Below are 20,311 nucleotides of genomic sequence, written 5' to 3' on the forward strand. Positions count from 1 at the left end.
ATTCCTGCATCGCGAAAAGTCGACGACAGCATCACCCGCCCAACCAACATCCAATGGCGTCAATACCACGAAGACTGCTCCTGCAGTCACGCCAATGCCCCTCGCGGATACGTACGCTCGCCGCACCGAAACACACATCCGCACAATGGCAACGGCCAATATCCACAACGCCGCGGCGGTACGCCAACGAACCCACGAAAGAGGGCTCCGTGACTGCTGCGGATGCGAAGAAACCGACTGAGACTCTGGAGGAATTGGCGCCGGAATTACCTCAATCCTCGTTCTCGAATACCACGCAGACGAAGCATTTCCAGGACATGACACCGCAAGAGCGCGAATCCGCCATGTTGGAGAACCTCCGCGTTTCCCTCGCAGAGATCGATCCGAATGTAGTCCGCGACGCTCTCCGCAAGGGAAAACGCGGTCTCCCGCAGACCCAAGACTTTGGCCTGGAAACAGATGAGGACTTTGATATCGAGGAAGACGATAAGAGGAAGGTATCCACGGGTTTCTGGGCTGAAGGAGAAGAGAGCATGGGACCGGATGAGGACTACTACGGAGACGACCTGACAAGTCATGGACACGGCGAATTGGAGCAGCACCGCGAGTTGAGGGAGTACGCGCGGTTGATTGCGTGGGAGTTACCGCTTTTGAGTCGTACGTTTACCACACAATCCCACCAGACAAGAGTCGCAACATTTGTACTAACACCTCCCAGACCTCGCCCGCCCCTTCGAACCCCCCACATCCTCCACCCCCTTCCGCTTCCGCTACACCTCCTACCTCGGAGAATCGCACCCGGCCGCCAACAAAGTCGTCGTCGAGTTCTCGCCCAACGACCTGACCGCCTCCCACTCCCTCACCCCCCTCCAAGTCACCAAAGTAATAAAACTCGCCGGACCCCGCTACAACCCCTCCACCAACATCGTCAAGCTCTCGTGCGAGAAATTCGATACCCAGTCACAAAACAAGCGGTTCCTGGGTGAAACCCTGTCTGCGATTATTAAAGAAGCCAAGGAGGGCAAGGATACGTTTGAAGACGTGCCGTTTGATTTCAGACATCATACGCCGAAGAAACGGGCGGAGTTCCCGAAGGAGTGGGTGCTGACGAAGGAGAGGAAACAGTATCTGGAGGAGAAGAGGGCGAAGACGGCTTATCTTGAGGATCAGAGGAAGGGGAATGGGTTGCTGGTGGATGGGAGCAAGGTGCTTGAGACGAGCTTGCCGTTTATGAGTGAGGCGGGCAAGGCGCCGGAGACGGTTATGGTGGGGGGTGCGAGGGGGAAGCCGCTGAGGTAGTTGACATTCGACACGCATGAAATATTAGTGGAATGTTGCTGTATGAATATGAAATGTTTGATTGTTGTTACAAATACGCAATGGAAACAGCATCTTTCTGTGCTGCGTGTATGGATGATACCAAATATCCAGTGGTGGACCTGAACTCCTATTGATACAAATTTCCGGGGAATAATATCCCAAGGGTATAGTTAGACCCATCGTTACGCCAGTATTTCCCTAGAACGCCATACCCAATTCCAACATGATTTTTACGACGATGTTAAACGGATGTATCCATGATTCCGGTATTGAGTGGATCGACAATGCACTCGGCGCCACGGCGCGCGCACGTCTTACAAGGGATGGCTACGGAAGCGTTCTCAGCGTGGATCCGCACGTTGCATGTGTGCGAGGTCTTGCTGTCGTAACTGCGCACGCAATGAGTGCATACCCCAGCTCGATAGGCCATCTCTTCTATGCGCGCTGTTAGCAGGCAGGTCAAGCAGCTGGCCCTGTGACCGCGCTTGGACGACTCTTCTTCCTGCTGCCCTTGCCCGCAGGCGTCTCGCCCTCTTCCCGCTTACGCTTTGCGGGTCGAGAGCTTCCACCCTTGGGTCGGTAGGCGGTGTCGTCGTCGCCGCCACCAGTCTTGCGTCGTCCCTTGCCGGTCTCGGGGGCGGCTGAGTCTTCATCGTCGTGGTCGCGGGGAGCGGGTGTGCCGCCGCCGCCAATGTTTGACTCGCGTTTGACCTTGGTTGCGTTGGCCTTGCTGGTCTTTGGCGCGGCAGACTTTTCGGAGAGGTTCTCGTGATGCGCCGCGTCTTTGTCTTGCAGGAAGACTTGGGGCTGGTGCTTGCGCAGCCAGTTGTAGACGCTGTCTGGGTTGCGCACGGTAAGATCCTTTTCGCTGAGCGGGGGCTGGGCGGATGCGAGGCGGACGGGGCGACCCTGCTGGAGGGCCTGGTCGAAGCCGGGCTGCTCGAGGAGTTGGTCGGTAGCGAGGAGGTATTCGTCTTCGTGGGTGGGCGACATGTAGCCCGGCGCATGCTCGCTGAGGTCGATGCCCTCGACGGGGTGGTCGGGCAGGTCGGCGCGCGTCGTGTGGGGGACTTTGGCTTCGAGGCTAGCGAGCGACTTGAGCGTCTGCTGAATGGCTTGCGACGAGTGCAGTTGGTCAGCCCGTGTCGCGTACTCCTCGGGGGTGATGGTGTTGGCGGCCAGGTCCTCTCTCAGCGTCTGCAGCTGCGCTTTCACCACTTCTGGATCGGGGACGACTTCGAGCGAGGGCACGGCGGTGTCGGCGGCGGAGAGGTTGCGCAGGTCGAAGCGCAGGCGCGGATTGACGCGTGTCTGCTCGTTGAGCTCGAGGAGGATGTCGAGGATCTGGTCGTTGTTCTCCTGCAGGCGGCGGGCGGTGCCCATGGCCTTCCACTCCTGCTTGATGAGGGAGTCGCTGTCGTTCATGGCCTCTTCGAACCTGATGCGCATCTTGCGGTATTTTCGTCTTTTATGCACATTAGCTGGGGACTGCATTTAATCCGTCGGCGCGTCATACCTCCACGAGCGCTTGACGGGCTTCTGCGTCGCATCAGGTGCATCGGCGGGCGGTGCATCAGGGGCGAGGGCGTGAGGCTCCATCGGGGGCGGCGCTTCCGAGGCCATGGTGGTGAAAAGAGTGGTGGTTGGAGGGTCTTTGGCGGACGGAGGTGGTAGTGTCTGGTTCTAGAGTTGTATGGTTGCGCTCAGGGCACGGCCTCGGTGATTGCTAGGAACACGGTCTTTGGGAGCATCATGTGGACCTGCCACGCCTCCGTCTTCACGCCTGCCGACTGAGGCTTCACTCCCTCCTCCTCTGCCAACAGTCCCCTCTTCTCTGCCCGCTGCCTCGCCATATCGCTACCGTCTACACGCCCTTCTCTGCGCCAATCGCTCAACGCCAAAAGCTCGGACGCCCCGGAAGGTATTGCGTACTCAGTAAGAAGACCCTGAAAGCCCACGTCGCCGCCTTGCTCCTTTAGGACCTCACTGACATGCCATTGCCCGTGGCAGCTCTCCCATAGCCTCAGCCCGCGCACGCGATTATATATCCCCCTCTTCCACCGCCCGGCCGCCCGACGAACCCAGCAATACCGCCAAACTGTCACCCATACTCCTCAATCGCACCTCCCGCCTGAGCTTTGCTGGCGACCCGCGGTCTCGCCCATCAGACTCGCCCTCGTCCTCGTCCTACTCCAAGATGTCGCTGGATGCTGCAAAAGACGCGAGGAGGCGACGTAGCAGTAGTCTTGTCTACAAAGAGCCCCCCGAGTCTCTGGAGCAGCTGAGCGACCAGTCCGCCCTGCCCAACCTCAACGCCGAATGGGTGAATGCAAAGGGTGAGCACGAGATACCGCGCATACACATTACAGGAGATAGAGATGATGTGTTGCTATTCTGTATCTCAGGCTAACACCTCCAGGCGCCTGGGCTATCCACTTTGTCCTCATCTTCTTCGGCAAGATTCTGTTCGACATCATCCCCGGCATGTCGCAAGAAGCATCATGGACCCTAGTCAACCTTTCGTACGTGGCGGGATCCTACCTAATGTTCCACTACGTGCGCGGTGTGCCCTTTGACTTCAACTCGGGCGCCTACGACAACTTGAACATGTGGGAACAGATTGACAACGGCGAACAATACACACCAGCCAAGAAGTTCCTTCTCAGCGTACCCATTGTGCTGTTTCTCGTCAGCACGCACTACACGAATTACAACCTGACGTATTTCCTCATCAACTGCTTTGCGACCATAGCCGTCGTCATTCCAAAGCTCCCCTCGGTATGCACCCCAACATTCTTCAGACGAAGCGTTGCTAACTTCCCCAGCTCCACAGGATACGATTCGCTTTCTTCAACAACCCACCCGACGACGCATAGCCGACAATGCCCATAATCACATCCATTGGTTTCACTGTAATTTGCATGTATTTTTAATAGCAGGCGCCTGGCATGGCCAGATTGAGTAGCATCACCGCGTGGGAGCGGCGTTGGGCATATCCATATTCAAGGGAGGCGCTGGATTCACAAAAGTAGAGGAATTGATTACCTCGCGTGCTCACGTGGAGATAGTGGCTTGACCTAGCTGCATATATCGCATTCGGGACTGGTGCATACATATGATAGGGCGATAATTCTCCGCAAACATGCACTCGCACGCCATCTCTACTGTTCTTCCTCTGCTGCTCTTTCTAAACGTCCGTCCCACCTAACCTTGGAATGCTTGGTAGTGTGGTTCAACATGCAAGGTGCCACCACTTCCGGCAACTACGGTCCGAGCGCAATGCCAAATCCAGCCAACCTTCGTCATCGATGCGCACCTCCATGCAGCGTGATCCTTCGCGCTCGACACCTGATCCAACGCGCCATTAATCCTGCACTCCAGGTCCCCCGTGATATTCGCCGCTCGAGGTTTTCGTGCGTGAATCTCCGCTGTCTCTCCAGCGCGTTCCTCCCTAGCGGTGTTCAGAGTTCGCCATTTACCTTCGACGTCACGGCGATCATAGAACGCCTACTCTCGCCCAAGCTTCGCAGAGACTTCAACTCACTCACCACAATTGCACGCGTGCCTCTAACCAACAGTAAAGCATCATGGTCTGGTCTCAACTCGAGCCCACAGGCCCGCACGTTACCTATGTGACCCTAACCTTCTTTCTCATCCTGTACGCGTTGTTTTCGCTTATGATCCGGAACCGCCTGCATCTCTCAGAACCGCCATTAGCCACGCTTTTTGGTATCGTAAGTACGGACATCTTTAAGAATGAATCTTTTTCTAACGAGACCGACAGATCGTCGGACCACGCGCTCTCAACCTCCTCAGGCCATATGAATGGGGCTTTTCCGTAAGTGTGCTCCTCACACAAACAAACAATACTAACCGTCGCAGGATGAAATTATCCAAGAACTGACGCGTCTCATCGTCGGGATTCAGTGCTTCGTAGTCGGTCTGGAGCTTCCCGCAGGCTATCTCCAAAAGAAATGGCGCGCCCTGCTTGTTCTTCTCGGGCCTGTCATGACGTTCGGCTGGCTGATGTGCGGAATGCTCATCATGTTCCTTTTCGACACGGACTTTCAGACTGCTTTGACGATATCGGCCTGTCTCACACCCACGGATCCTGTTCTCGCGGCTTCCGTTCTGTCAAACAGCCAATTTAGCACCCGAGTACCCAAGCGGATCAGGGACTTGTTGAGCGCGGAGAGTGGTTGCAACGACGGCATATCCTTCCCGTTCTTGTATCTGGGGTTGAGTCTTCTCTTGAAGAACACCGCTAAAGGATTTTTCACGAAATGGTTCCTCGTTACTATCCTATACCAGTGCGTGGTCGGTGTTCTCCTTGGTATTGCCCTGGGATATATCTTCAACGGCCTGTACAGGTTCTCGCACAGCCGCGAGTGGATGGGCCGAGCCTCCTACCTGGCCTTCTACCTCCTCCTGGCCATCTTCTCTATCGGACTGGCATCGGTTCTTGGAGTCGACGACTTCCTAGTGGCCTTTTTCGCAGGACGTGGCTTCGCGCACAACCAGAAGAACCCGACAGAAGGAACCGCTCTACCCGTTATCATCGACTTGCTGATCAACTCGGCCTTCTTCATCTTCTTCGGCGCAATGATACCTTGGGCGAGCTTTAACGCGGTAGACGGAATCACCCCTCTCCGACTGGTTGCTTTGCTCGCACTCATCCTCCTCTTCCGCAGAATTCCGATCGTTTTCACGCTTTTCAAGACGAAAATGTTGCCATCCGTAAAGACTACAACTGAAGCCCTCTTTGTCGGACATTTCGGACCAATGGGTGTCGGTGCCCTCTTCCTCGCCATCGAAGCCCGCGCGCAGCTCGAGACTGGTACATCCCTACCCCTTCCACATCCGCCCAAAGATCTGCCCGTGGAGCGACAACGGACAGCTACTATGATCTGGCCCCTTGTTTGCTTCATTGTGCTCGGAAGTACCATGATCCATGGCTTTAGTACTCTGGCTGTCAGTATTGGAGGCCATCTCGCGCGTCACGAGGGCGAGAGGGCTCCTCTGATCGGGGCTGAGACGGAAGGACTACATGGCATGGTTCATAACGACAGTGAGGCCGAAGACGAACAGGAATAGTACAATGTGGTTCTCGGACGAAGACCATTTGGCATGGGATGAACGTTGGAGCTTGGTCTGATCTGAGCTTGGGCGCCAGCACGACACTGAGAAGGACGTCAGTAAGATGACGACGAAGCGCTTCCATTGGACTGTCGTCCTTGGAGCTCTGGTCTTCTTACTCCACAGTGTCTGAAAAATTACAAGAAGGACGATATACGCCGACAATGTCGTTCTGCTCACAGTGCGCGCAAGGGATGTATATGTTTATTTGAGTATGTACGACAAATCAAGCTCAATGCGAATCAGACCAAAGTTTGGAGTTACAACTATGGCGACCGTGGTTAGTATGGCTCTAGAGCCCTCTGGTGCAACCCTCGCTACTCTTACACCAAAACCAGATCTTAATGTTGACTGCCCATTTCCACCCCCAAGCCCAGATATCAACATCACAGAAGCCATCGCACTAGACGACCTAGCTAATCTCCCGCCTCTCCCCTCTCTAACCCACGATGAGATCCAAGACCTCGATCCAAACTACCCAAATAACCGTGCAACAATCCATTACTACACCCTCTCCCCCAGCGGCACACTAACCCAAGAAACTCACCCCACCCCCGTATCCCGTACATCCGTCCTCCTCTCCCTAGAATACTTCTACACCCTCCGCAAACACCTCACTGCTAACCTAGCTATCTTGGACACTTATTCAGGGACGTCGTTGGCGGGTATCCATGACACTGAGACTACCCCTTCAAACGTCCCCTGGGAAGACACCGTCACCGACGTACCAAACCCCAATGCACATACCCAAAGCGACTCGCGCAGAGACTCCAGCTTCGAGCCCGAAGTCCAGAAGACTGCAACGCGTAAGTCTCCTTTCTTCACGGAGTTGGAAAGAGTCCAAAATGAGTTCGCTATGCACCACATCGCCATCAACGAGAACCTGCGCGCTGTGAATAGCAACTGGGGTTGTCACGCGTTTGGTTTACCGGATCCGCTGGGCGCGGCGAGTGATATCAGACGTGATAGGAACTATTTCGCGCATACATTCCCTACCCCGACTGGTAAGGGTATTCAGTTGGAGTGGGCGGTAAAGGGGAAGAGGGAGGGTTATGGGGGGTTACTGGGGTTGGTGGAAGGGGGGATTTGTGGGCTGCAGGAGCAGCTAGATGATACGGAGATATGGGTTTCGCCGCAGGTTATAGAACGGGAGAGACTAGAGAAGGAGGTAAGAGAGCAAGAGGAGAGGTTGGTTGTAGAGGGGGAGGAGCAGGACGACGATGGAGATTGTGTGTTGGAACAGGAAGATGATGTGGAGGGGATGGCGCCGCCTGGGTCGCTGTTCTCACGTGTCTTCGACAGCTTTGGCGGTAACGTGGTCCTCTCGCGCTGCTTTCGTTTTGGCGTCGTGCGTAGAGCTGGGCAGATGTTGTTCGATTGGTTGGGTGAGATGCTTGCGGAGGCTAACGCTTTTGCTCTGCGCAGGGCTGGAAAAGGGGCAGCTGAGAAGTGTGGAGAAGGAGATGAGTGGGGGAGTCAGGAGGACGAGATTGGAGATTACGACTGTGGGAGTCAAGAGTACAAGATTGAAGATGAAGAAGGCTATGGGAGTCAGGATATGGACGCGCATCTGGAACGGCCGGATAGTGGTTGGGGTGACCCGCAATGGTAGGAGCGAGGGGTTCGAGCGCGTCCTCCAACTCTCCGCCAACACTGTGCTCAGGTCCTTGTGAGCGCACGCATGAAATTGCACGCAGCTTACATGTGGCAGAAAAGAAGCACGCTTAGTCTGCCATGTCTATTGTGAGACCCTGCGCCCAAAGAGCCCGTTTGGTATCAATCAACAGCGTGACTGGCACTTCCCGCTCGGGCTATAGCCATGTTACTCAGATCGTCCTCTACCAAGACTTGAGAACAGTCACTCCTTTACTCATTTTGTAGGTACAGTCATTTGTTCCTAGACATATCTGACTCAATCGCAGTATAAAAGCTCCTTTCAATATGAGTGTACACTACTTCTCTCTACCATACATTCGAAGACGAGAAACGAGCACCTTTCCACTGCCAAATATCAATCTTCATAATTTTACCAGATTCCACTATATCGACTCCACCCAAAATGCCTGCCCTCACATCCGTTCAAACCAACGCGATAATGCGTAAACTCCAGTCCAATGCCCAACTTACCTTGACCATACTCAGGGCCGCTATTGACGAAGGTGTTACAAAAAACAGTAACTTGCATTTCGACCTCCAGAATGGCCGTTACCGGCTCAGCAGGCAGTCGGGCTTTCACACTCTGGTTGGTGCGTATATCCATGAGCTGAGAAACGGCTTCACCTTTGCGCATACAATGTCTCTCTAACAAAGCGCCACGGATAAAAGCTGACTATTGTCGATTCCATAGGTATATACAGCTACAACTGGCCTGAGTTCTGGAAGGATCTGCATAAAATTCCGATTCCGGAGAATTTGGATAATACATATGTTCCGGATAATCAAACGGTGACTACCGCGGCGTCTACCTCTGCGTCTACTTCGGCGCCTGCCACGACGTCCACTTCTGCGCCTACCACTGCGCCTCCCTAGACAGATCGAGCGGTCGAAAACCCGGAGTTGGGGATTGAGAGGGGAAACGGCTCGACGATACTTACTGTTACGGCGTGTGGGGATAATAGATATGGTGATTGGACAACTTGTTTCCTTTCTCATGATGGGACTGGTAATTGGGCTATACTGTAGTGGTGGAGTCTACTCTCATTTAACACAAAAAGCGACTTGCACAAACAATGGTTCCTTCAAAGAGATACCCTATGCAAGTACTCTCACATTGTACTCAACCATTCCCCTCAGATCTGTAGTCTTCTAAATAGATTGATTCATGAATCTACGCTCAGTTCGTGCACGTGCATCTACACAATGACACGCGATTCGTGAACCTGAAGAAAGTATACACACTTTCGATCACGCGCTATTGTCCTACTATTATCAAGAGATAGCTAACTATTTTTGCCTTGCGCATTGCAGCACTTTTCAGAATACTCCTTCCACAAGACTTAGCCACGTGCAATCACTCTCTCACTCACCTCGAAATCCTACTCATTCGGTCTTGCGATATCTCACTCCCTCCCAGTATATAAACAAGCCATCAGAAACCATATATCCCTCTTCCATAAACACTACACTTTTGAGAACGAGAAACACAGTTCAACATCATCAATCCTCTTCCCTTTGCAACAAACCCAAGCATACAAACCCCAACAACAATGCCAAACGTCGCTTCAGATCTGATCCCCACCAAAGCCGGCCACCTCCCCGGAATCCTTACTTTCCTCAAGTCCGGTAACCAAGTTACCTTGACCGACATCAGGACCATGTTCGACCAAGTCCACCCTGGCAGCGCCGCGGACCACTTCGAGCCCTACGAAGGCGGTTACAAGCTCACTCCTCGTTCGGGCTTCGTCAATCTCATCGGTAAGTATTAATCTGGGCTGAGAAACAATGATGATTTTGCTTCTTCCATTACGCATACTGGATACGCTTCACAAGATGGACTAACCGTGAGCTTTCTCATCACCTACAGGTCATCTCAGGGACGAATGGCCAGAGTTCTGGATTCAGATGCGCGAACAGCCCATCCCGGAGAACTTGAGCAACATGCAAGGACCGCCTGTTCAGTAGACGTCTATCTACCCAAGTGGATACATGGTACGGTCGAAGACGGATTGTGATAAGGGAAGGGTAGCGAGACGGTTACTTTGACGGGAAGTTGCGATATTCAACACGGCTGGAGCTCTTGGTCGTTTTCCGGCTGGGTCTTAATACATAGACTCACAGGGTATTGAGATAGTGTAGTCTGCACGACTAAAGTAGACATTCAATAGGAAATAAACCGTTTGCACTAGTACCCTCTTCGCTACGCGATAAGTGAATGTAATTCTAATACCTCTCTGATGTGTAAAACGGGCGAATTACAAGAATGATGCGAGTGTCTTGTTGATCTTACAATCTGCAAAGATGTTGATAGGTGGCTTATTTCCTCCAGGGTGGTACGCCCGATGACCTAATGTATGCTAACCCCACCTCGCACATAACTGCGCGCGCTTCCCCCCACCACATCATCGGAATGCATCTGGACAAGTAGGGCTTCCAGTCATATTAGTGTTGTATCCAGTGTCCATGTTATCATTGGCCAAGGTCGATCGGGTTGGTACAATCTCCTTGGCATCGACTCAGCCACCATGAGTTTGGGATCATATGTTACGAGGCTGTGCTGCTGCCTTGAGGCTGATAGGTACTGTTGATTTTGAGCACATCATCACATTGGAATCCTATTCTCAGAGCGTAAGCGCTAGTCGGAGAACAAGTCTTCGACAGTAGCTTTTGATGGAATCCGTTTCTTATTCACTTCTTTCCTCTCTTTACCGCGCTTAGACGTACGAGCTTCTCGCCCTCTTTTGGTTTCCTGCTCGTCTTCTGTGTAAGTTCTTATAGTGCAGCTAGCTTTTTTATTGACAGCTACTTACATCCTAACAGCATCAGACCAATCCGTCCAGTGATTGCCATGATACCACCGACTGGTCTCGTCGCTGGAAGCGAGATGAAGAGAATACGGGAATGCGCAACAGAAAATGAAACCCTGGCTCGCTGCTGGGACAAACCGCATGTCGCTCTGGTATCAATGGAGTGGGCTCCGTCTGGTCTGGCCTATTCCTGGAACGGCTGGATATCCTGTAACGAGGCGAGGGGCTACTGGAAGCAAGTCGAAGCGATGCGAGTCTTGTCTGTGGAAATCACCACCCCAGCATCCCCAGCAGTATCCAGCACTGAGGATCAAAGCGATGAAAGACAGAACAAAGCGCACGAGTACCGATTCTGGGTGCCGTCCAAATGGAACGGGAAGCCAAACGTTATGCAATCCAGCTTTGTATCGGCCAATGAGGCCGTCGCGGGTCTCGAAAAGATGTTCCGTGACCTGTCATCAACGTATCCAACAATCTGCGTCTGTTTCCATCGACCGACTTTGACACGGCAGGGTCTAGCCGACATTGGATTCAAGCTACCAAAAGGCACCATTCTTGTCGACATGATCAAGGTACTAGAGTACCAGTCCAGATTTCGAGATATGCCTCCAAAGGTCAAACGCTACATCAATAGTTGCCTGGATGTTGACATGCGCGACGGCGTTCGTTTTGGAGAGAGATTCGACACAAGCGACAGTGGCGCACTTGCGTCTGACTTCAATAAACACGCGCCAAAATATGGCCAAACCGACGAGTGGCGTGAGATCATCCGTAAGAAAGAAGACCTTCCGGCTGGTACTTTGTTGGGGATTCTTGGGCCCGAGGCAGAAGCTCACCTGCGGCAGATTAAAAAGATAGAGAAAATATACACACTGGAGAGGGATGGGCGCTGGGGAATCGACGAGGCAAAGCAAGCAAAGGAGGATTACCAGAAGCAGCTTGCTATGCTACGCCAACAGACAATTGAGTAGCTCTGAGATCCAGAGCGTCACGAGGAGGGGCCATCACGTAAGTTCTGATGCGAGAGAGTTGCTGGACTCGAGTAGGTGTGAGATGGAGATGTCACACTTCCAAGGTTTTTCTCGCCTCAGGTGGGGCCGAAGTCGTTGATTGGCCGGCTTTACGCGCAGTCAGGGGTCGACGCCAACATCTTGAGAGCAATTGCCCGGTGCTACCTTTACACCACTTTATGATATCAGCAAGTCGCTAATTAGCCAGCTATACGCTTCCACCATTCAATTCATCTCACTACAAATGATCTGCGTTCGCCGCGTGACACAGCCTGATGCTAAGCCGACAGCGAAGCTCAGTGTCGGCCTGATTATTTGCTAGCGAAATCTAGATTTACGAAACCAAACAGTACAGGACCTTCAACTTGTGATGCTGCTCGTCGCCCAGGCACTTCACGGAGCGCATTTACTCCCACACAAGACTGGCCAGCACTGAGAACAATCAGGGTTTGGCTCCGGCTCATCCTTGTGGTCCTCGCAATCCGCGCTCTTGTACTCGACGACACGCTCGTAAATCATGTGTTCGGGCCCTTGGTTCTCTGCACAATCGCATCCATCTTCGTTCGAAGTGCCACCGCAGTCTTGTTCATATTGATCAAGAGCCTTCTGGTCGTCAATCAATGCGACGACGTATATGCGCTCTCTCGTATCCGCATTGAACTCTTGATACAGCACCATGTTTACGAACGGCTTGTTGATGATGGAGAATGAGTCGCTGCCATCGTGGGCAGATTGGAGGCTTTCCAAGGCGGCGCGACCAATCTGGATTTCGGGGTGTGCTGATAGGAAAGCATCTAACTTTGAGGGTTGGCTCTCCTTGATTGGAGCGACAGCCATCGTGGGTTTAGATCGTTGGGTGTCGGTCATGTTTTGAGATGGAGATATGGCGATAGTTGTATTCTTGGCCAGGGCGGTATTGTGAGAGGAGGTTAAATGGAACGAGTAAAACACCTAGACGGTAAGAGTCATCTATTCAACGCTGAATGCCTCGCCCTCTCTTTCGGAAGCTCGGTTAGCTCTGCGGCCTGGAGCCTAACGCGCATGCTCTTGCTTCGCCCTGCGGATGTACCTAGTCACATTATTCCGACTCAGCCAAATTGTACACCGTCTAGATACTTTCAGGGTTCTACGACCAAAGAAAGGTAGCTCAGCTTCATGCGGACTTTGGTGGGCTTGGCGAGCTAAGCGCTAGTCCCGTTATAGCAGTTGGTGGCTGAATGATGTTGCTGCCTGCGCGAGCGTAACTGTAGTCAATCGTTCGTCTCCTGCATGGCCGAGATCAATGTCTTTAGCAACGCGAGAATCAACATACAGTATGCATCACATATAAACAGTCAGGAAATACCAATCCTTGTTAATGCTCACATTCAACCCCTTCTGCCACTACCAATCTCACCATCATCATGGTATTCATTTCGCCTCCCTTCGACGTCACATGCCTCACAGCATATCTCCTGGCTCCATTGAACCACAACGAGCTCGCAAAAGTCAAGACAGAATTTGAACTGGGCGCCTGCTCTCGATTCCAGCCACTTCTTGAGCTCAAGATCACAAAACCTCCCGATGATTACAGCGGCAAATCCCATCAATACATGCGCGCCAAAGAAAACGAAGCAGGCCGAGAATCTCCATTCGTCGTCATTGACGAAGATGCAGTGAAGAGGAGTGCAGTCTGGTATGTGGATGCCTTTGCCGACGACGAAATGGTGGAAGAGGGACAAGCAGAAAGTACACAAGTAGTCGTGAAGCTCCTTGTTAAAACGGAATATCTGGCTCTGACGTACATCAACTACGAGATTGCCAATATCGATATCGACGAGGATCTGGACAATGCTGAAGTGGAGCGACCGCTGAAGAATGATTTCTTCCAGCCCTTGGTGTCGGATTGCGGTGGAATGGATATGGGAGAGCAGCAGCGTGATCAGGATGTGGAAGTTATGGCTGAACCAGGAGAATTCGAGGAGACTAGGGAGAAAGCTCTGCTTGAGAAGTTTTCTCCCCAGCCAGATAAACTTGGGAAGCTCAAGGATGAGATTGCGCGGGCTGCTGGTCTGCTCGCAGCGTGGACCTTTGTTGATGAGGCGCAGCCGGTGGAGATGCCTGATGGCTCACAGAAAACGTTTCCGGCGGGAAGTGTTGTACTTCAGCAGAAGTACGATCCAGATTTCCCGTGGCCGGAGTACAAGTGGCCAGAGGGTTCGTTGTAGCAGTCTATGGCGACGAATTTGGATATGGAGTGTCTCCGATCAAACGACTAGCCTATGATTAGCTATAAAGCAGGAATGCCAAAATAGACCATGATCAGAAAATGGCGTCTTCTTCAGAAGTGCGCGTTGACTGCGAAATACCACCCACGCACAAAAGCCTTCCGCTCATTCGATAAGTGAACGTTCGTCGGATAATTTTCCGACATACACAACAAACAAACAGCGACATAGATACGATTATCTCGTCGATCCGATAAATACTGACAAAGCCCATGTACATACCTTCCTGATTGAGACTAGTCGCAAACGTACCACCACTTATCCCCGCGCAACATCCGATAACCAAGACACACCAAGACTCTAACCATCATCAAGCATCACCATGGCGGGCAAGAATTGGGGAACGCAGACGCCTGTTCCGGTTCCGTCGAAGCAGTATAGTCGCTCTTACTACCGTCAATTCGTTGGAAGCGCTTTGTTTTGCTTAGCGGGTTTGGCTTTCTTACGTCATATCACTGTTCCTGTGTCATCGCCATGGCAGCTTCCATCCAGGCTGAGCAATGCCGGTTCGAAGGCGCAATGTCCGCAGGTCGAACCTTTATTCCCGGTGAGGAAGACGAAAGAGTTGGATGAGATGGAAAGCTACCTGACGTCCAATGCCTTCCGAGACGTCGCCATCGACCGCCTATCAGGCGCCGTCCAGATCCCCACGCAAAGCTACGACGACATGGGCGAGATTGGGACCGATCCGCGCTGGGACATCATGTACTCCTTTGCCGACTACCTTGAGAAGACTTTCCCGTTGACGCACGCGACATTGCAGTTGGACAAGGTCAACACGCATGGCTTGCTGTATACGTGGGCTGGCACGGATGCGAGCTTGAAGCCTAATCTGCTCATGGCGCATCAGGACGTTGTGCCTGTTCCGGACTCTACAGTTAAGCAGTGGACGTATCCCCCGTTTTCTGGTCATTACGATGGGAAGTTTGTTTGGGGCAGGGGTGCGAGCGATTGCAAGAACCAGTTGTTGGCTATCTTGAACAGCGTTGAGGCGTTGATCTCTGCTGGTTTTGCTCCTCAGCGAACTTTGATCCTATCGTTTGGCTTCGACGAGGAGATCTCTGGTCGAGAAGGCGCAGGCCATCTCTCAGAGTACCTATTAAAGAAGCTCGGGCACAACTCCATCGCCGCCATCATTGATGAAGGCGCCGTAAACGTCGAAAGCTGGGGTGCAAACTTCGCCATCCCCGGTGTCGCCGAGAAAGGCTACATCGACGTCGACATCGTGGTACGCATGCCCGGTGGCCACAGCAGCATCCCTCCCGCACACAACGGCATCGGCGTAGCCAGCGAGCTCATCACCCTAATCGAAGCAAACGCCTACGAGCCCCACCTCGCAGACGAGAACCCATACCTAGGCCTCCTCCAATGCGGCGCCTCCCACGCCCCAGATTTCCCGCACCACCTCGGCAAACTCCTAGACAAGCGCTCCAAACGCAGTCTAACCTGCTCGAAGAAGTCCTCCAAAGACGCCCTCGCCCTCGAAGCAGCAAAAGCAGGTCCAGGAATAAAATACCTCTTCACAACCTCCGTAGCCGTCGACATAATCCACGGCGGCGTAAAAACAAACGCCCTGCCCGAACGAACCCAAATCACAGTAAACCACCGCATAAACGTCGGTTCCAGCTCCTCAGCCGTGAAGACGCACATCGCGTCCCTCGCCGCCCAAGTCGCCCAAAAACACAATCTCACCCTCCACGCCTTCAACGGCACCGAGACCCCCTCGAGCATAACCCTCTCCCACGGCCCCACCATGCTAGAACCCGCACCCGTAACACCCACATTCTTACATCCCAACTCAAACTCAAACTCAAACTCAAACAAAACCGCAACGCCCTACCAGATCCTGTCCGGCACAACCCGTGCGCTCTACGGCAAAGATTTGCTAGTGAGTCCTGGTATCATGACTGGAAACACGGATACGCGCTACTATTGGGATTTGAGCGAGAATATCTTTAGGTATGGACCGGGTTGGGATAGGGAGCAAGTGGGTTTGGGCAATATTCATACGGTGGATGAGAGGGTGGGGGTGCAGGCGCATTTGGATACGGTCATGTGGATGTGGGGGTGGATTAGGAATATGGATGAGGCGGTTTTGTGAGAGAGTTGGTGGTGAATTTGGGGATGTGGGAGATGGGAGATAGATGGGGATGGTTGGAAGGAGGTTGGAATGGCTTGTATTAAGATGGCAGTAACGAATAGTAGTGGCAAGAGCATGAACTCAATAGTTCGGTACCCTCATGCCTTCGAGACAGAGAGCATCGGTAAATGTGTTTGATTGAAAAGATCCATTCTTTCATCAAAAGCTCTATACATTATGGTATAAATGTGGAACAAGGATGTACCACTCTCGACAGATACCTTTCGAAAGCGGTCCAAGTATCTTCCGAGAGTGGTACAGCCTCAATCACACCTATACCATAATGAACACCGCTTCGATGAACATGATGATAATTTTGTCTCTCTCTCTCTCTCCTCTTCCAACAGCAGCTATGCTACGTTCTCGTCTTCTGCCATGAAATGCTCAGCTGGACCCAACGCCAAAAGTGTATGTACACGCGACAAAGCGCTCATAAGACGCATCTAGCAAAGTAAAGAGATAAAGCCATGATATCATATCAAATCCCGTCTGCAGGCACATAGCATGCCTACAACCATCCAATCAAAAAGAAGAAAGAGGAAAGCACAGCCGCTGACGTCGATGGAGGGTACCCGCTCGACCGCTCGATTGTAACGTAAGGAGAAAGAAACATCGAAGTGGAAATCCGCTAGTCCGTCTGTCAAAAGAGTAAGAAAGGTATGTCGGAACCGAAAAACAACCGTCTAGTGCTTGGGGCAGCAGCATACGTGTGGACCACTCTCGATGACCTCCTTGGTGGCTTGGTCTTCGTACTTCTTGAAGTTCTCCATGAAGAGCTTGCCGAGCTTCTCGACTTCGCCCTTGAAGTCGGCGGTGCCGTTCCATGACTTGGCGGGGTTGAGGAGCTCGTCGGGGACGTTGGGGCAGGTCTTGGGGACGGAGAGGCCGAAGGTTTCGTAGGTCTCGTATTCGACATTGGCGAGCTCGCCAGAGTGGATGGCGTCGAGGATGGCGCGGGTGTACTTGAGGGGGCAGCGCTGTGGAAATAGTTAGCATGTGTTTTGAATGGATATTGTTGCAGGACTGTCTTACCTTGCCACCGGTGGTAGCACCGGCACCGACCCAGCCGGTGTTGAGGAGCCAGGCATTGGCGCCGTGTTGTTGAATCTTCTCCGCGAGCATCTTGGCGTAGCGCATGGGGTGGAGAGCGAGGAAGGGTTGAGCGAAGCAAGAAGAGAAGGTAGCCTGGGGCTCGGTGATACCCTGCTCGGTACCGGCCATCTTGGAAGTGTAACCGGAGATGAAGTGGTACATGGTCTGCTCGGGGCTGAGCTTGGAGATGGGAGGAAGAACACCGCGGGCGTCGCAAGTGAGGAGGACAATGTTCTTGGGGTGGCCTTCTGAGATGCAGGGGATCTTGGTGTTCTCAATGTACTCGATGGGGTAGGCGCAGCGGGTGTTCTCGGTCAGGGTGTCGTCGTCGTAGTCAACAACACGGGTTACTGGGTCGAAGACAACGTTCTCAAGAATGGATCCGAAGCGGATGGCGCCGTAGATATCTGGCTCCTTCTCGGCAGAGAGACCAATGCACTTGGCGTAGCAGCCACCCTCTATGTTGAAGACACCGGTGTCGCTCCAGCAGTGCTCGTCGTCACCGATCAAGGCACGCTTGGGGTCGGCAGACAAGGTGGTCTTGCCAGTTCCGGAAAGACCGAAGAAGACAGTGACATCGCCGTTCTTGATACCCTCGTTTGCGGAAGAGTGAAGAGTCAGGACGTTGTGCTTGACAGGCATCTCGTAGTAGAGAACAGTGAAGATGCCCTTCTGCAGAGGTGGAGGTACGAAGTCAGCATTTGTCTCACATGCACTTCGTACACTTGGGACTGACCTTCATCTCACCAGCGTACTCGGTACCGAGAATAACCATCTCTTTGTCGGCGAAGTTGAGGGCGACGGATGTTGACGAGGTCATACCGCTGGTATACCTGTTGGCAGGGAAAGCACCGGCATTGTAGATGGTGTAGTCAGGCTCGAAGTGTTCTAGCTCTTCCCTTGAAGGGCGGATCAACATGTTGCGCATGAAGAGAGCATGGTAGGCACGAGCGCAGACGACACGAACGCGAATCCTGTAGCGCTTGTCCCAGCCGGCGAAGCCATCGACGACGTAGATGCGGTTCCTGGTGTTGAGGTAGTCGATGGCACGCTCGCGGTTGATACGCCAGACCTGGATGGGATGTCAGCAACAATTCAAGATGCGCACGTGATAATATTCCAGATGGATCGATGGAAGTTGATCCGTTATGCAGGCGCGATGCGGGGCAGCCGAGCCCCAGAACCGCGCCACGTGCAGGGATGCGAACTCCATCGGGTATGCGCCTAGCGTACATGACGTCTGCCGCCAAAATTTCACAAGCCAAACCCGCGGTTTGACGTAGACAAAAGTTTAATGCGTGGGAAATGCGGAGAAGACTTACGTCGGCCTTCATCGGCTTGTTCACTGGACCCCACCAGACGTCGTCTTTTGACGAGTCCTCCTCGACGATGCGCTTGTCCGAGGGTGAGCGGCCGGTCTTGGCTCCTGAGTATGCTGAGAGAGCGCCTGAGGCTGTGATGGCTGAGCCGGTCTCGTATACGAGCGCATCTTCGTAGAGGGCAGCGACTGAAGGGTTGGCGATCTGGCATGGTTAGTATTGGAATTGAGGTTGTACGCCCAGGTAAGCTTACTATGGCTACACGGTCGTAGTCGATGTGTGCCTTGTCGTGGAGGGACTCTTCAATCTCCGTATGTTCCTTGTTCGGCCTTGAGATAGTTGTTAGTTTTACCCAACTCAATTGACCTGAGGTCTGAGAAAGGATGGCACTCACGCAACGCCGGAAGGGTGGAGATTGGTCTTGTTGACGCTTTGAGAAACCATGGTGTAGGATATGAGTGGAGAGATGGAAGAGGAATGGAAATTAGAACGCTGTTGTTTTGACACCTGTTGACGGGCAAAGTCTTGGGCCAAAGGAGCTGGGGATGCAGTTCTAACAACGGGGTCCGAGGCAGCTTTAATACCATTCGAAGCCATTCTGACGACGTCGTCTGCGCTCAGGCTGGCACTGCTGGGCCGGGGACAAGCTAGCGCTACTGTCGCTGATTGGGTAATGGGGCGTGTTTGGGTAGTGGGAGTGCCGGTCGGCTCACGAGGGACGAAAATAACGCGGAGCTGGGCACGAGGGCTGGGTGACTTCGGAAGGAGCGCCCGGCAAGTGTAACCACGACACCCAGCTTTATGGCTGCCAAAGCTTAGGCCGACGATGCGCATGGAATGGCAAATTCTATTCTTCTCTAGCTAGGACTAAGATGAGGTCTGCGGTCACGGTTGTGTCATGGTCGACGACTTTTCGCAGTACCGGAGCCCTCGTGACGATTGCTACAGCTGCGTGAACGGCAATGCGCGCGTCGGTATTGGCTGGAGGGGCTGATCGCACTTACCCCACATTCACGCTCGCTGCAAGCGGTAAAGGCTCAACGACCTTTCGTCATTGTTTCATTGGGCCACATTACGAACATTTCGGCTATAACGACTCTTGGCCTATTTCTCGCCGGAGAAGCTGTGCTATTGATCGTAGACCTCGGTATGATTGAGGAGGGTGACTAGAGCGGCCATGAACGAACAGTACGAAATGCCTCATACCGCAATCAGTACATGCGCGTCAATATTGCGCATCGCGATAATCAATAGTCGACAGCATAGCTCGGCCACAGGAGGCGGTGCAAAGATACCACAGTTCCGGTTCCAGCTCGTGTGCAGTTTGCGATCCACACAGACCCCTGCACTATGATGGAACGCCGTTCGGCTTAGTGCTCGATTTCACGATGCACAAATCAAGGGCCTCGGACGGGCGGCGCTGCCCATCGGAAAAGCTGAGGCATTTCGATGCTTCTCACGATGCCTTGTTAACCCGATACCTGCAAGATTGGGTTTGCATGTGTCAAAGTGCCGAGCATCTCGTGTGAGCGGTCTTGTTAATCGCGCATCGCTCGACAGCTAC

The 20,311-nt window shown here is 53.0% G+C and overlaps 11 protein-coding genes across 11 annotated transcripts; 8 read left to right on the forward strand and 3 right to left on the reverse strand.

Annotated features, from left to right (window-relative positions):
- Window positions 1–53: 53 nt before the first annotated feature.
- J4E92_009146 (uncharacterized protein) lies at window positions 54–1,299 on the forward strand (the record flags this gene model as incomplete). The annotated part of the gene is made up of 2 exons (XM_051500495.1): window positions 54–657; window positions 719–1,299. 2 exons carry the CDS (start codon window positions 54–56, stop codon window positions 1,297–1,299), a joined length of 1,185 nt encoding a protein of 394 aa, XP_051349321.1.
- A 480-nt stretch (window positions 1,300–1,779) lies between these two features.
- J4E92_009147 (uncharacterized protein) lies at window positions 1,780–2,943 on the reverse strand (the record flags this gene model as incomplete). The annotated part of the gene is made up of 2 exons (XM_051500496.1): window positions 1,780–2,785; window positions 2,837–2,943. 2 exons carry the CDS (start codon window positions 2,941–2,943, stop codon window positions 1,780–1,782), a joined length of 1,113 nt encoding a protein of 370 aa, XP_051349322.1.
- A 574-nt stretch (window positions 2,944–3,517) lies between these two features.
- J4E92_009148 (uncharacterized protein) lies at window positions 3,518–4,196 on the forward strand (the record flags this gene model as incomplete). Its single annotated transcript, XM_051500497.1, has 3 exons — window positions 3,518–3,656; window positions 3,740–4,098; window positions 4,146–4,196. 3 exons carry the CDS (start codon window positions 3,518–3,520, stop codon window positions 4,194–4,196), a joined length of 549 nt encoding a protein of 182 aa, XP_051349323.1.
- Window positions 4,197–4,907: 711 nt separating this feature from the next.
- On the forward strand, window positions 4,908–6,414 carry J4E92_009149 (uncharacterized protein; the record flags this gene model as incomplete). The annotated part of the gene is made up of 3 exons (XM_051500498.1): window positions 4,908–5,054; window positions 5,105–5,158; window positions 5,203–6,414. 3 exons carry the CDS (start codon window positions 4,908–4,910, stop codon window positions 6,412–6,414), a joined length of 1,413 nt encoding a protein of 470 aa, XP_051349324.1.
- Window positions 6,415–6,742: 328 nt separating this feature from the next.
- J4E92_009150 (uncharacterized protein) lies at window positions 6,743–8,068 on the forward strand (the record flags this gene model as incomplete). The annotated part of the gene is made up of 1 exon (XM_051500499.1): window positions 6,743–8,068. The coding sequence occupies one exon, from the start codon at window positions 6,743–6,745 to the stop codon at window positions 8,066–8,068; it is 1,326 nt and encodes a 441-aa protein (XP_051349325.1).
- Window positions 8,069–9,662: 1,594 nt separating this feature from the next.
- On the forward strand, window positions 9,663–10,077 carry J4E92_009151 (uncharacterized protein; the record flags this gene model as incomplete). Its single annotated transcript, XM_051500500.1, has 2 exons — window positions 9,663–9,870; window positions 9,980–10,077. 2 exons carry the CDS (start codon window positions 9,663–9,665, stop codon window positions 10,075–10,077), a joined length of 306 nt encoding a protein of 101 aa, XP_051349326.1.
- Window positions 10,078–10,960: 883 nt separating this feature from the next.
- On the forward strand, window positions 10,961–11,890 carry J4E92_009152 (uncharacterized protein; the record flags this gene model as incomplete). Its single annotated transcript, XM_051500501.1, has 1 exon — window positions 10,961–11,890. The coding sequence occupies one exon, from the start codon at window positions 10,961–10,963 to the stop codon at window positions 11,888–11,890; it is 930 nt and encodes a 309-aa protein (XP_051349327.1).
- Window positions 11,891–12,322: 432 nt separating this feature from the next.
- Window positions 12,323–12,796, reverse strand: J4E92_009153 (uncharacterized protein; the record flags this gene model as incomplete). Its single annotated transcript, XM_051500502.1, has 1 exon — window positions 12,323–12,796. One exon carries the CDS (start codon window positions 12,794–12,796, stop codon window positions 12,323–12,325), a length of 474 nt encoding a protein of 157 aa, XP_051349328.1.
- A 536-nt stretch (window positions 12,797–13,332) lies between these two features.
- J4E92_009154 (uncharacterized protein) lies at window positions 13,333–14,136 on the forward strand (the record flags this gene model as incomplete). Its single annotated transcript, XM_051500503.1, has 1 exon — window positions 13,333–14,136. One exon carries the CDS (start codon window positions 13,333–13,335, stop codon window positions 14,134–14,136), a length of 804 nt encoding a protein of 267 aa, XP_051349329.1.
- Window positions 14,137–14,518: 382 nt separating this feature from the next.
- Window positions 14,519–16,297, forward strand: J4E92_009155 (uncharacterized protein; the record flags this gene model as incomplete). The annotated part of the gene is made up of 1 exon (XM_051500504.1): window positions 14,519–16,297. One exon carries the CDS (start codon window positions 14,519–14,521, stop codon window positions 16,295–16,297), a length of 1,779 nt encoding a protein of 592 aa, XP_051349330.1.
- A 722-nt stretch (window positions 16,298–17,019) lies between these two features.
- J4E92_009156 (uncharacterized protein) lies at window positions 17,020–19,344 on the reverse strand (the record flags this gene model as incomplete). The annotated part of the gene is made up of 6 exons (XM_051500505.1): window positions 17,020–17,313; window positions 17,369–18,100; window positions 18,165–18,500; window positions 18,751–18,951; window positions 19,001–19,076; window positions 19,142–19,344. 6 exons carry the CDS (start codon window positions 19,342–19,344, stop codon window positions 17,020–17,022), a joined length of 1,842 nt encoding a protein of 613 aa, XP_051349331.1.
- Window positions 19,345–20,311: the final 967 nt, after the last annotated feature.

The sequence above is a fragment of the Alternaria infectoria genome (genome assembly GCF_024043175.1).
Source record: "Alternaria infectoria strain BMP 0036 chromosome Unknown scaffold_21, whole genome shotgun sequence".
NCBI lineage: Eukaryota > Fungi > Ascomycota > Dothideomycetes > Pleosporales > Pleosporaceae > Alternaria > Alternaria infectoria.